The sequence below is a fragment of the Pleurodeles waltl genome, chromosome 11 (assembly GCF_031143425.1).
Source record: "Pleurodeles waltl isolate 20211129_DDA chromosome 11, aPleWal1.hap1.20221129, whole genome shotgun sequence".
NCBI lineage: Eukaryota > Metazoa > Chordata > Amphibia > Caudata > Salamandridae > Pleurodeles > Pleurodeles waltl.
The window spans coordinates 741,229,326-741,243,579 of record NC_090450.1 but is presented as its reverse complement, the minus strand read 5'-3'; the positions used below and the strand labels follow the sequence as shown (position 1 = coordinate 741,243,579).

At 40.1% G+C, this 14,254-nt stretch overlaps 1 protein-coding gene across 3 annotated transcripts in view; it reads right to left on the bottom strand.

The window, feature by feature from the left end:
- CCDC117 (coiled-coil domain containing 117) overlaps window positions 1-14,254 on the bottom strand; it is a 152,907-nt gene that overhangs the window by 103,563 nt on the left and 35,090 nt on the right. For all 3 annotated transcript variants that reach the window (XM_069214461.1, XM_069214462.1, XM_069214463.1), the window contains exon 3: window positions 13,572-13,631. In XM_069214461.1, coding sequence (XP_069070562.1) covers window positions 13,572-13,631 — 60 coding nt within the window. The remainder of the gene's footprint in view (window positions 1-13,571; window positions 13,632-14,254) is intronic.

Below are 14,254 nucleotides of genomic sequence, written 5' to 3'. Positions count from 1 at the left end.
TGTGTGTTCCTCATTTATTGCCTGTGTGTGTGTACAACAAATGCTTAACACTACCCTCTGATAAGCCTACTGCTCAACCACACTACCGCAAAATAGAGCATTAGAATTATCTCTTTTTGCCACTATCTTAACTCTAGGGGGAACCCTTGGACTCTGTGCATGCTATTTCTTACTTTAAAATAGTACATACAGAGCCATCTTCCTACACTAGTGCTTCAGCGGTGTTCCAAAGGGAGATGAACAGGATTTTCAGTGGGGTACCAAATGCAAGGGTATTCCAAGATGACATTTTGATTTATGGTAAAGACAGATCTCAACATGATGAGGTGTTGAAGGATGTTTTGGTTATACTTTGGGAAAATGGACTGACTGTAAGAAAAGATAAATGCAAATTTGGTCAAAAGCAAGTGGAGTAGTTAGGTCATATTATTTCACGAGATGGAATTTGTCCAAAAGTTGGTCATGTAAACGCTATCATGGATGCTCCTGAACCAGGTAGCAAGGAGCAATTAATGTCGTTCTTGGGTCTCACTGAATTTTCTTCTCATTTTTTAGAGAATTTTGCAACCAAAATAGAGTGTTTAAGGAAACTATTGAGAAAAAATGTTCTGTTTGTGTGGGGTACTGATCAATCAGTGTGTTTCAAAAATATTAAGCACGAAATATTGCAAGCTCAGTGTTTGAAGCCTTTTGTAACTAATGTGGATTGTGAAATTGCTGTGGATGCCAGTGATTACGTTGTTCTTGCTCAGAAGAAAGGTCATGAGAAGTGAATTGTAGCCTATGCTTCCCGTAGGCTCTCACAATCTGAAAGGAACTATTCAGTGATTGAGAAGGAGATGTTAGCTGCAACTTGGGCAATGCAAACATTCCGGCTGTACATCTGGGGACAATAATTTAAATTGTGTACGGACCATAAGCTGTTGGTGAATATCTTACGTCCTGCTGGAGGAAATAACTAGTCACCAAGACTTGCGAGACTAGCTTCTAAACTACAAATGTATTTTGTTTTTTACATAGAGTACATACCTGGAAGGTGCAATGTTGTGGCTGATGGGTTGTCTCGGTTGCCAATTGAAGACGAGAATGTTCAAGTGGAGTGTGACGTTGCCTTTACTTATGAAGATGTGCTGTCTGGTTTGGAACCTCATGAAAATGTGGGCCATGGAGTTTTGACAGAACAGGAATGGGAGCGAGAAATGAAGGATAATGAAATGCAGCTGGTGAAGGGTTATATATTGAATGGTTGGCCTGCTGGACGTGTGTTGAGAGGTGAAAGTGCAATATTGTGGAAACTGAAGGATGAGCTTAGCATTTTTGGAGAAGTAATTTTGAAAGGTGACAGAATTGTTCCACCGAAAGGATTATGAGAAGTCATTGTAAAGAAAAGTCATATTGATCATAGTGGCATGTGAAGGAACAAACGGAAAGTGAAGGAATTCTTCTGGTGGCCTGGAATTGATGCAATGATTTTCAGGTTTGTGAGAAATTGTTCGATCTGTGCGCAGAGTGACAAAAGTGCAAAAGTGTGCACGGCGCCTTTAATTCCTGTGGAGTTACCTGATAGAGCCTGGAGGAAATTAGGAACAGACTTTGTGGGGCCATTTGCTACTCTACCAACTAAGGAAGCTTATGCCATAGTTTTGGTAGATTATTTTTCTAAATGGCCGGAAGTAGAATTTGTGAATAAGATATCTACAAAAACGGTTACTGAATTTCTGGAAAATGTATTTTCTAGGGAAGGTGTACCAGAGGTATTGGTATCAGACAATGGAGTGCAATTCACCTCCACTAAAATGTCACGGTTTTTGGCACAGTATGGAATAAAGCATGCTAGAGTTGCCTTATATAATCCATCTTCGAATGGCCAAGTGGAAAGGTTCAATAGGGTAATTAAAGAGACAATACAGCTGGCTCTAAAAGCTGGTATTCCATGGAAACAATCTGTACGAGATATGCTTACATTGTATAGAGTGACTCCTCATTCTGTGACTGGTAAGATGCCTTTCTAACTGTTGAGAGGAAGGAAAAGAATCAAGTGAAATTTGGTGTAGAATGTGATGAAGGGATGAGGGACTTGGTACAGACTTATCAGTTGCGTACCCAATTGTACCATGATACGAAATCTAGGTAGTTGTAAGTTGTCGGTAGGACAAAGTGTTTGAGTTAAATTACCTGGGAATGTTGATAAGGGAAGACCACGATGGTCAGAACCGAGGAAGATCGTTAAAGTGTTGAGGAATGCAGTTAAGTTGGATGATGGCAGAATTTGGAATGTGAGACGGTTGTCTATAATTCGCATGATGATAGAGGCGAGGATGGATGTTCAGATGGGTGTAATGGGTACTTAATGGAGAATGTTTCTGGTGAGCTGAATAATAATATTCAAGAAAGTGATGAGTAGTGAAAGTAGTTCGCTACATCGCAGTGAGAGGAATAGAAAGGTACCTGCCTATTTGCATGGCTACGTGGTCAACTAGATTTCTCATCTACTTGCCATTTTGTATTATTTATAATGGTATTGTTAGAAAATTTGTATTACTTGGTATCTATGTCCAATTATTTTGACCCTTTACAATCGATTTCCTATATCTTTAAATTCTTTGTACCTTTATTTGTTTTGGTTGTTCAAATTTGTTGGAGAGAAGATGTGTGGTATTAAAGATGTAATGTGTAGCCTGGAATGTTGGAGTTGGCCGTGAAACAGAAGGTTGGAGCGGGGAGGTTCGGGAGACGATGGTTGAGGAGGCGACGGCGTACATGTCGGATATGTTTTGCCGGCACCGTTTGCTGCGTATCTTGAAATAAACGGTATTTGGAAATACCTTTTGCCTCCGATCTTAACAATTACTTACTTGCCCTAATAACACTAGTCTTATCACTAATCTCTACACCACTGAGCAGTCCAATGAATTTTAAGAACACTAGTACATTGTTAGATAAGTGTAATACCCTCTTAGACCCTCCACTCACTAGGTCAGAGTGGACTTTTTGCTGCACATTAACAGGGCAGCTCACGGCCGATGGTAACTTAGGGATTATCCATTTCAAATTTTTACAGCAGATTTATTACACACCTACCCGACTATTCAGGTATGAGCTTAGACTGGATGATAAATTGTGTAAGGTTTAGCACGCCAGGAGCAGATTTTCTGCATCCATAATGTAGATGTGCCAAGATTTATCATTATTGGAAAGAAGTCAAGTTGACGTTATCTACTGTAACATGGGAGCCTATATCCTGCGATACACGTACAGGGCTGTGTATCAATTGTAGCCTGCCAATCTGAAACTAGCCTGCTTCACTTTACTAAGAGGAGGGTTGCTAATCACTGGGAGAAGAGAACGCTCCCAACAGTGAAACGGTGGTTCTGGGATATTGTATATTAAAAGGGTCAGCTGGAGACTTATGCAGAGGAGCTACCAAGTACCTACATCCCAAAGACTTCTGCGCAGGAATGACTGCGTAACGCTTGTCGTTGCCTGATGAGATTCCGATGTGGTATGTTTCGTGATGGGATGATATGTTAGCTTTTTCTCAAACGGGACTCTGTATGTGTCTTGATATGGCATGTGCAGTAATGTTACTATTAAGGGTAATTATTGTTTTCTTGGTTGTCTTTGTAATGTATGACTTGGAAATGCTTAAAAAAAAAAAAAAAAATTTTTTTTTAAAAAACCTCTACAAAGTCAGGCTCCCCACTTGATCCATGCCCTCAGTCATAAAATTAGCACCAGAGATTATTGCATCTCATCTTACTGGCATCTTTAACAAAATGTTTAAGGCTGTGTACTTCCCTATACAGTGGAAATCTTCAGTGCTGCCACTGATTTAAAAATCTAATCCCATCCCTAAGGATCCCAACAGCTATCACCCAAATTCTCAACTCCAGTTCCTGGCTAAGATAGTGGAGAAGGCCAGGAATCAGCAACTGGCCTCCTACATACACAAAAAATAATCTCCTTGTTTCCACGCAGTTCTGATTCAGGAGTGGCCACAGTGCTGAAACTAATTTGATCGTTGTAACAGAGGAGATAAGGGAAGCCCTTGACAATGGTGGGTGAGCAGCCCTTATCTTGCTGGTTCTATCAGCAGCATTCCAAACAGCCCATCAAACTCTGCTGCTGCTTGCATGCTTTTAGGGATCCCTAAATTCCAATCAGCTTCTCAAGTCATATGAAAGATCCACTAGCTACCAATGAAGCAACAGCTCACTTTCAAGGTCCTGTACATCGCCTACAAAGCGCTTCACAACAAGGGCCCAGACTAACTGAAAGGCAGCTTTAAATGGTACATTCTAAGCAGGTCATGACCTTAAGCATTTAACTTTAGGGACTATGGCATTTTTGGCCCCAGCTTATCTTGGGGTGGGAGAAGCTTTGTCGTCTGCATGACTAAAGTGTGAACACTCTACCTCTATATCAAATCCAAGAAGAATCTTATATCCTTCAGAAAAGAACAAAAAAGCGTGCTTTTTCTGTAAGAGTCTTTCTAGACCTTTTAGAGCAGTGATGGTGCCAAGCCCCATCTGGTTATCTGTGTGCTGTAGAAATATTTAACAGTATTCCTGAGATCACGTCCCAATACAGATTATTTACATTACAAATCTATGCCATGCGAAAAGGGGAAGAAAAGAAAAATAAATAATCAAAAATGAGACTGCACCTGAGGCATCTACTTGAGCTCACCCCTAGCTACTGATTTATTGTCGGTGGCACATGTGGTTATGTAAGTGATGATGTATTTTAATATAGCACTTCTTGATACCTTCGGTAGGCATCCTAGAACCCGCGGCTATGTGTTCTGATCAACTACTCTTCCGACCATTTCTCATTAAATTTTAATCTCTTGTAAATTCTGCTTGGCATATACAATAATGATCTCTAAAGTTAGGTTGCGCATTTGGAGTGATTCCTATTGGGAATAATAATTGTAATACTTTGTGGGTTTGCAGTTCATTGTCTCTGTGTACCCCATGTGTTTCATGGTTTGCTGAAAAGCTCTATATGTAGGGAAACTGCGACGTCTGAAGCCAGAGTTCTTCAATCGTTGTTATAAAAAGGCACCGTTTTTCCAGAGAGAAAACTGTCCTGTTGTGCCCGTGCATACAAAGAATAACTGAATTCTTACAAACCATAAGAGTGGCATTGTGCAACCATAAAGCAAACTGAGCGAAGTCTTTACACATTTCCAACATCTTAGGGCTATCTACAATAGCCTATGTAATTCTTCTACGTGTTAGAAATTGGGACTCTAATTGGCAGAGGTATGCGTCATGTCCGAGTAGGGATCACAATCCTAGTCAGGGTGAGTCAATTAGACAACATAAATTAGCCTGTGCTGACCCCTTGGGGGCTTGGCGCAGAGCAGGCTGACTGAACTTAGAAGGCAAGGTGTAAAGCATTTGTGCATATCAAACAATGAGAGGAACAGGGAGATTAAAAGGTCCAGTGTACAGCCTCCCTAAACGCATGCATTGATTTATACGATTTCACGTGCAACTTCAGGACATCATTAGACACGCATTTCACCACTGCCATTGACATTTAGTTTTGTTAAGTGTCTTTTCACCTCATATCGATGAGTTACTGCGCTTCTTCCTTTACAAATATTTGACAAGGCTTTTGATTTTTCAGAGAGACCAGTTCTCCTGTACAGGCATATGTTTTTGCTGAAATATGTTATTTACCATTAGTACTGCATATGGCTTACATACATATTTGCCTGGTGTCCGTTTGTGTAATGCAATGTTTGGTGTTTCATGGATTCTCATAGAACGACGTCAGTCTACTGGCTTGCTTATTCCCCCCCAAAGGAGCCCACTCCTTAGTATAGGAGGGTAAGCAGCTTTATCTTCTGATCCTCGTCACCTTCAGCATGTTATCACAGTGTCACAACACTATTATGCGTGTATTGCATTTTTTTACAATTGTACTGTATTATATACATACTCGTTTTGTCACCTTTTTTCCCCTATCCACAGGTCCTCACCTATTTAGGTCACGATTTGTGTCACGCTCTATGTAAGTTACTTCTGCTCATCATACTCTTAAATTTAATTAGGGCTGGTAGTGTAGCTTAGGAGATACGTTTGGTCCTGACGTTGGCGCAGTTGTGCGTCGAAAAGTATAAATATGGCCCCTAGTGCTCTATGACTGTTAGGAAAATTTGATATTATTAACAGATGAATTAAGAATAGAAGCCTAAAAAAGCAACATTGAAAACAGAAAACTTTAAAACGCTATGTAAATGTGAAGGAATTTGGAGGGACTCCTTAGGCGTGATACATGCTGCCCTCATTTACCAGCTGAAGGGAAATTGTTCCTGCCGGCCTTTTTGAGTTGGTAGAGTGGTGGAACATTATTTCCATTCCACTCTTGTGTTTTTAATTTTGACCGAGATCCTCTATGTTTAATAAAGCAGATTGGTTTGGGGCTCTCAAGCCGATATTAATTTTCTTCCCTCTCCTGCTCTTGACTGTAGGTTTAAATTTATCCCTACTTCTAATCACAGCACACACTTCAAATTAAGATCCCCGGCAAAGAGCCCCCTAGCGGGGCCAGTCAGATATTGCAGTGCCAGTCTAACAAGGAGCTAGCCCTATAATGAAGCAGGACATCCAGTGGATGTGTGAGGGCTCTTGCTTCTAATTTCAGAAGTGCCTTTAGGACCTCTTCCTTTTTCTGTGGAACAGTGTATTCTATAGATTTCTAAAATATTTGTGCAACACACACACAGTAATCACAGAAGGTACACCACAAAAAGACTCCACACAAGTGTAGAAAAATAAAGCTAGTTTATCTGGTTAAATATTCGCTTTCCAGGATTAAGTAAAAAAAGGTTGATAAATCGATGATGTGATAGAAGAGATGGTGCTGGAGACTCCTTGGCACGAGTGCGTGTTGATTCCACAGTTTGCAGTAATGTCTGAGCTGAGCTCCTCTCGTGAGTGGTTGAGTAATTCCCAGGTGGGCTCACTAGGGAAGCAGGTGGGGACTGCAGGGAAACAGAGGCAGGCGAGTTTAGCAAGGCCACTCCAGGTACTTGAAGAAAGAGGGTGGCGAAGGATGACAGGGCCGCTCCGGGTGATTGAAGCAAGTGAGCGGCAAAGTAATGCAAAAGCCGCTCCGAGTCACTCTGGGTTTGGTGGATATGTATGGGGCAACCGGGTAGAGATCAGCAGACAGCAGGACTGCACAGCAAGGCAGGGCAGCAATTCCTGAGAGCAGTCAATCCAGAGGCAGAGTAGCAATCCTGGCACACAGCAGTCTTTACTCTAGTTGCATTTCCTAGAGTCCAGAAATTTACTTATTTGAGTGGGACATGAACATAGTACTTATACTAAAAAGTGCCTTTGATGTGGTGGATGACTACAAAATGTTCTTGTAAACTGCACAGGTCCCCCTTACAAGTTGGCCTCAGCTCCAGACTACCACTGGTAGAAAATCAGACCCTTTGTGTGGACTCTGGTCACTACTCTTTGAGATGTAAATCTGAGCCCTTGCCAACATCCTCCCCAGAAGGACCCATCAGTACACAGATGCATGCAGATGCAGCCAAGCATCCTGTGTTGTGGGTGTCTGAAGGGAATGCACAAGTGTAGCTGTCACCTAGCCTAAGTCAGATGTGTATTGGAGACAGGCTGTAGGCACAAAGGGCAGGGAGTGCAGAGAAATGCCCACTTTTAAAAAGTGACATTTCTAAAATAGTAAAAGTAAATCCGACTTTACTAGTAAAGATTATATATTACTACCATTCCAATGGTACTAAACACAATGCAGCTAGTCCTCTCAGATCAGGAATTACAGCTTAAAGGTACTGCAAGGAATTCCCAATGCTGGCCTATGAGGGGTGAAGGCCTTGCAGCAATGAAAAACTACTTTGGGAGTTTTCCATTATCAGGACATGAAATATCATGCCTTTTCCTTACATTGCACCCTGCCCTATGGACTACCTAGGGCCTACTTTTGGGGTAGCTTATATGTAAGAAAATGGGAGTTTAAGGTTTGGCAAGAGGTGTTAAAAGCCAAGTCAGGGTGGCAGTAATACTGCACACAGGCTTCGCTATGGCAGGTCTGAGCCATGTTTATAGATCTACTCAAGAGGGTGGCACAATCAGTGATGCAGGTCCATGAGTAGCATTAAATTTACAGGCCCTAGGTATATGGTATACCATTTTACGAGGGTCTTACATGTAAATGAAATATGGCAATGTTACCTTGTTTAGAGGAGAGTGCACACAGACTTTAACACTGTTTAGCAATGGTAAAGTGCCCAGAGTCCTAAAAATCAACAAAAAGATGCAACAGAACATGAGAAAAAGACAAAAAGGCTGGGGTGAGACCACTCTAAGGATGCCAGGTCAACCATTATTCCAGTTTCTTTTGATCAGGAAGAAAGCTAGAAGCTGCACTTAATTCTACTCAAAGCACAATTTGCTACACTTCTGAATAGGACTGCCATTCAGTCACCCAAATAAGCATTGTGCTTTTTCTAACAGATAAGAGCTCAAGGTCTCAAAACTTCCAAACAGGCTGTCTGTAGATAATTTCAGGTTAACTCCGAGTTGATCACCTCCCCAAACAAAGTCCCCCACTGCAGAGCAAAAAAAATAAAAATAATAATAATAATAATAATAAATATATATATTTCACACACATACATATACACACACACATAATTAAGCAGCTGTTTTTTTTTTCCTTTCCAGATCGGCAAATGAAAAGAAAGAAATAAGAAAAAAAAAAAAAAAAAAAAAAAAAAAAAAAAACACACAACACACCACACCACACCACAAGAAATGCACAAAAGCCTTATGTATATATTTTTTTTTTTTTTTTTTTTTTTTTTTTTTTAAAGCAGCCAGTGGATCACCACAGGAAGGAGGCAGAGAAGCAAAATAGTAGAGTGGATGGGTGCAAAGCAAGTGGGGGAAAAGTCCACAGGATAGGAGGAAGGTGGGGGGTTGTGCAGAAGCACCAATGAGCGGGTGGGAACTGAAGCAACAGGGGCCGGAAGGAACAATGAGGGTCAGAAAGGTGGGGAAGCAACACAGACTCACAGGATAAGCAAAGGGACGCGAGGGAGAGTCAGATGGGTTGGGGGGGGGGGGGGGGAAGCTGGAGCAAACAGGTGTGAGGGGTTAGGAGGGAGAGAAGCACATGGGTGAAAAAGCAAACACCAGTTCCAGGAGCAACAAAGACAAGCGCATTGCGGTGGGGGCAGGAAGAACCAAATGGGCAATAGAGAGAACAGAGGAAGAGAAGCACACTTCGAAGACATCTGGAAAACGTATGCACTCTAGTGGACAATGCATAGTCTAGTAGCCGAGACCTAAAAAACCCTTACAGTGTGCCTGGTGGTTGCCAGTGCAAAGAATGGTTCACAAATTGAATAGGAGCAAAATATATTGGTTGTCTAGAATGTTTTCTATAATGAAAGATCTTTCTAAGGGATAACAGTCCATACCAATGGTTTCTGCTAAGTAAACAGTTGAAGTGCACACAAATAATTGCATACCACAACAACAAGAATATTTAACAGGGAATGGGTTACATTCATTTTATCAACCTCAAAAGGACGAAAATCTGAATTACCCTACTAGGATTCACACCTAAAGCCAGGGCCTCTGGAATTATGGAATTCTGTAGCAGCAGGGTTTTTTGCATAGTTATGGATTTACCACATAATCCATCATCTGCTGCAAAATGTGTATATTTTAACAAAATTTGTTTCTAGCCCAACACAGATCAAAAGTTACAAAAAATGCAGCAAAGCATATTGCTGTGTAGCGGAACATGTTTTAAATTTAACAAAGCAGGACAAGCGGGAGGCTGATGACTAAATCAGCATTAAGGAAACTATCAATTTCATCTGGAGCCTGTAAAGTGAGCTAATCTGAGATACGACTGTTATGCACTATACGAATAAAACCATTTAAAAAAGACTAAGCGGACAGAGAAGCAGCTCTCAAAGATGTGAGAACGTTAATAAGAAAGGCTGCAATTTCAAGAAGGTGCATCAAATGATAGAATTTGAAAAGAATAATTAAGTCAGCAAAGTGAATGCCAAAGAAAACAACTAAGTGATGGAGGGCAGTAATGAAAGTACTAGAAAGAAATTTAGTGAACTCCAGAACTATCACGTCTGTAACAATCATTGGTAGCTGGTTCAGCTTCAACATTTTGCAAGTAACAGACTGCCAAGCTGGGAATCCGAAATATTTATGCTCTGGATCGATTGGGTATTTCATAAGAGTTAAGCATGTTAAAACAACAAGAGTCAGGTACTTCAGAAAGTGCTGACAATAGCAGTGAATGAGGGAGTGTTGCAATGGATTATTAAGTCTTGCAACATATCCTTATATAAGATGAATATTGCAGGGGTGGACAAAAATATTTCAGCCAATTCAGAATTAACCTATACAATAGTGAAAAAAAAAAGGGTATGAAGTAAAATGTTAGAAGCTAGTGACATCCATCCTGACAGAATTACAGGGAAATCATTCCTATGATGCGTTTTAGGTGTCACTTTTAAGTTTAAAGTTAGAATACCTGAAGAGAAGTTGTGTGTAGCAGAAAATAATCCTTTGGTTGTAGGATGGGTGGATGAAAGATAAAGATATTATTCTTGATCCCAATCGGCAGGAGCAAGTGTTGGTAGTAGGTGAGAGTTTTAAATCAGGGGACAACTGGAAGAAAAAATTCCCTGCAGTATTTTCTAGAAGGATAGGAAAGTCTGAGGGCTTCTAGAAAAAAAAATGATTTTGAAAAAAATGTTTGCCCAGTAATTTATAACGCAACAATCGGAACATTTCTGTAGGGATAAGAAAATAAGTCGAACAATAGTTAGATAACAGGATGCTCAAATCAGAAATTTGAATCCAGTGACTGGATTTCTTCACTGATGGTGTCACGGCTGCTTAAAAAAACAATTAGACTGCACTTTGCCTGACTTGAACTACAACATTTTGGTGGACAAATTTCCTCGGTCAAGGATTGTCGAGTTATTGGCCAAAACTAAAGTAAGCAATCAGTTTTCGTTGACCGACTGACCACCAAGTGCCACTTCAAAAAGTAGTAGAAAGCTTACAGTGTTTATAACCCATGTCGGATGCTTACATTTTTTTTTCAATCTGTGAGAATGGCTTTTGGCCTAGTGTGGGCTGCAAGCGTTTTCCAAAGGGTGCTACATCTAATTTTGAAGGTATGGAAGGAATTTTGATCTTTCAAGGTGACATTTTGGTAATGGGAAAGGATAAGGAACAGCACAGCACTACTTTAGTCTTAAGTTGTCAACCATTTCGCAGGAAAAGGGCCTGACATGAATATTTAATATATATAAATTTGCAACTCAGTCACATGACATTTAATTTGTGTTAAACCTCAAAAGAAATTATTTGAAAAAGTGAAGAATGTTCGCAATATGGTAAATAAATTAGATAGAGTTACAATCCTTATTAAGGTTAAGACATTATTATCAAAATTTGTTGAAGATTTTGCTGAGGACACATGTACTCAGACAAATTCTACCAAATAATTCAGAATCTGTCTGGATTGTAAGCAGACTGTAAAAATGCTTATGAGAACAATAAAAACAGATATCAGTATGGTGCCTCCCTTAAAGGAACATTATCCAGTATTCAAAGTGTGATAACAAGGGATCCTCTTTTTAAAAAAAATAGGGTGGCAGATTGCTTTAACAGGCTTCAGCTTCCGTTGAAAGTACCACCTTAGAATGATTATCAGGACCGCCAAAAGCAAGTATGAATGAAGAGGATGAGAAACGAATTAATCATGAAGAGTGGAAGTCTACGTACAAGAGTAAGCAAGTTGGGCAACTTGAAGGAAGGTTGGCCAAACAAATGTAAATCGAACCCTACATTAATACATTAAGAAATGAGTTGGTTATGAAGAATAAGAAGATAAAGAATTGTCCCACCTTTTATATGAGAAGGAAAATTCTACAGTTGTGTACAGAACTGTACAGAATGTTGTACTGTGGATAAGACAAGTACTCTACTTTCTACACTAAGGCCATTAGAATGTGCTAAGATGATATGGGAAACTAAAGATAAGGATATCATGGGTCCGATACAATATGAAGAAAGAATGAGTTAATAGGTGATTCATTTATCTTTCCTTCCAAAATTGGCAGAATTGGAGGCAACAGAGCTGATGCTGTGGTTTGTGTCTTCGTACGGTAGTGTTGGCTGAAAGAATCAGAAGTGACAACAGATCACAATTTAAATTAGTTGAAAACTTGCTGAAGAGAAAATGGCAGTATCATTCAGTACAATCCACCGGATCATCAACGTGTGCTGCAGTGAGGTTTAATAGGGTACAATTCGGTGTGCTGTGATGAGCTGTACGAATTAAATAGAAGAAGCAAAAATAATGCTTTGGGCATATAAATCAACACCCTCAGTTACAGGGTACAGCCCATTTGAATTGATGAGAAGTAGGAAACAGTACCCTATACATAACATGATATGGATGAGTGAGTGAAGAAAAGTTGAGTGGTCTCCGGAGGTTGAAAAATGTAATATTAAGAAACCCAAAGAGATTTACAAAACAAAGCTATGATTACAATCATGAGAATACTGGTATTACTTTGAAGGCAGGATACTGAATAAGTGTGAAGAAACTGAGAAAAAAAAAAATCCAAAAGGGATGAGTTGTTTTTGAAATAGAATACTATTTTTCGTAACCATTGTTTTTGGAACCGTTTTATTTCTATTTTACTGGCAGTTGGTGCAGACCTGGAACGAAAAGAGTATCACAGGGTTGCTAATAAACCAGTTACTTACTGAATAAGCGTGGTGAATTTCTTTGTTTGGAGTGCAAGAAGCAAGGCAGTCTATGCCAGCTGGCTCAGTAAATCAATGTTGATGCTCAAATTGAAATTAACATTTCAAATCCATTTGTCACATTCTACAAAAGGTAATCTTAGTAATAGCAGTGCCAAATATAACAAAAACATATGGGAAACACCCTCTTTTCTTAAAGTTATTACTACAGTGTAAAGGTCAAATTGAATGTTATTCAAATTGGAAGTTATTACCAAGGAGCATAGCAATTAAACATTCTTCCAGAAGAGCTACAATGATGCCTGACCCTCAAGTAAAGAATAAAAAGCACCACGAGGCACAAGCTCCATGCAAAACATACAAGTGCCTTTCAGAGGTTGATTTGGGGGTGGGTGGGGTGGTGATGCACTCGGGTTAAGACTCCAGCTCCCGCAACACAGATACAACTACAGGGTGACTATAGGACTTAGGCTTAAAGAACAATCTTATTTAGGACAAAAGGTTCCAGGCCCACCACCTTGCAGATCAGGAGATTTAAGGGATATCCGACATATCACTATTAGTACAACAATTGATTTTAGAGGAAGAGGGGGGACAAAAGTGATCCTGTATGACTGCTTTACAGCAGTGAAGCTTTAGTGTGAAGAACCTATGTTGAACCATTTTTAGGGGAGCACTAAAGTCCAGATGGCGAGGTGGAACCTTGTCAGATGTTCAGTTGTGACACTTTTCTTCGCACATTCAACACATGACAGAACTTACTCATCCTCCTCATGATTTTCATCTTCTAGCTTGTGTTTCTTACCACAATGAAGGAAGTTCCTGCACGAAGAATAACAGAACCTAGTAAGTATGTTGGAATGTAACAAATACAGTACAAATACACTTAGATGATTAGCCATTACGTGACAAACATTGCCAGGGGTCTCCAACCTTTTCTGCAGTACAAGCTACTCATGTTCAATGAAGATCATCCAGACCTACGAATATTAGAATGTTAATTCTGATCTTAACAGACAAGTTTACACATTTGTTTTAAATACACTTTTCAGTTTTTGTAGGCTGGGCTGCACACAGAAGAGCTACTTATGGGTAGCTCACGAGCTACTTGTTGGAGACACCTGAATTACACTAACACTGTTTTAATGTGCACCGCCACTAGCTTCAATATCATTTGTTAATTGAAACTAACATTTAAAGTATTTGCTTGAGACACTTACATGCACTTTGTCTTACAATTCCTACACTGCCAATTACACTATGTTTGAAATGGGGTCTTTGGTTGGCAGTCAGGTTATCCCCTGTTCAAGCAAGGACCCTCACTCTAGTCAGGGTAAAAGTGAATCACCCTCAGCTAACCCCGCTCACCCCCTTGGTAGCTTGGCACGAGCAGGCAGGCTTAACTTCAGAGAGCTAGGTGTAAAGTATTTGTACCAACACACACA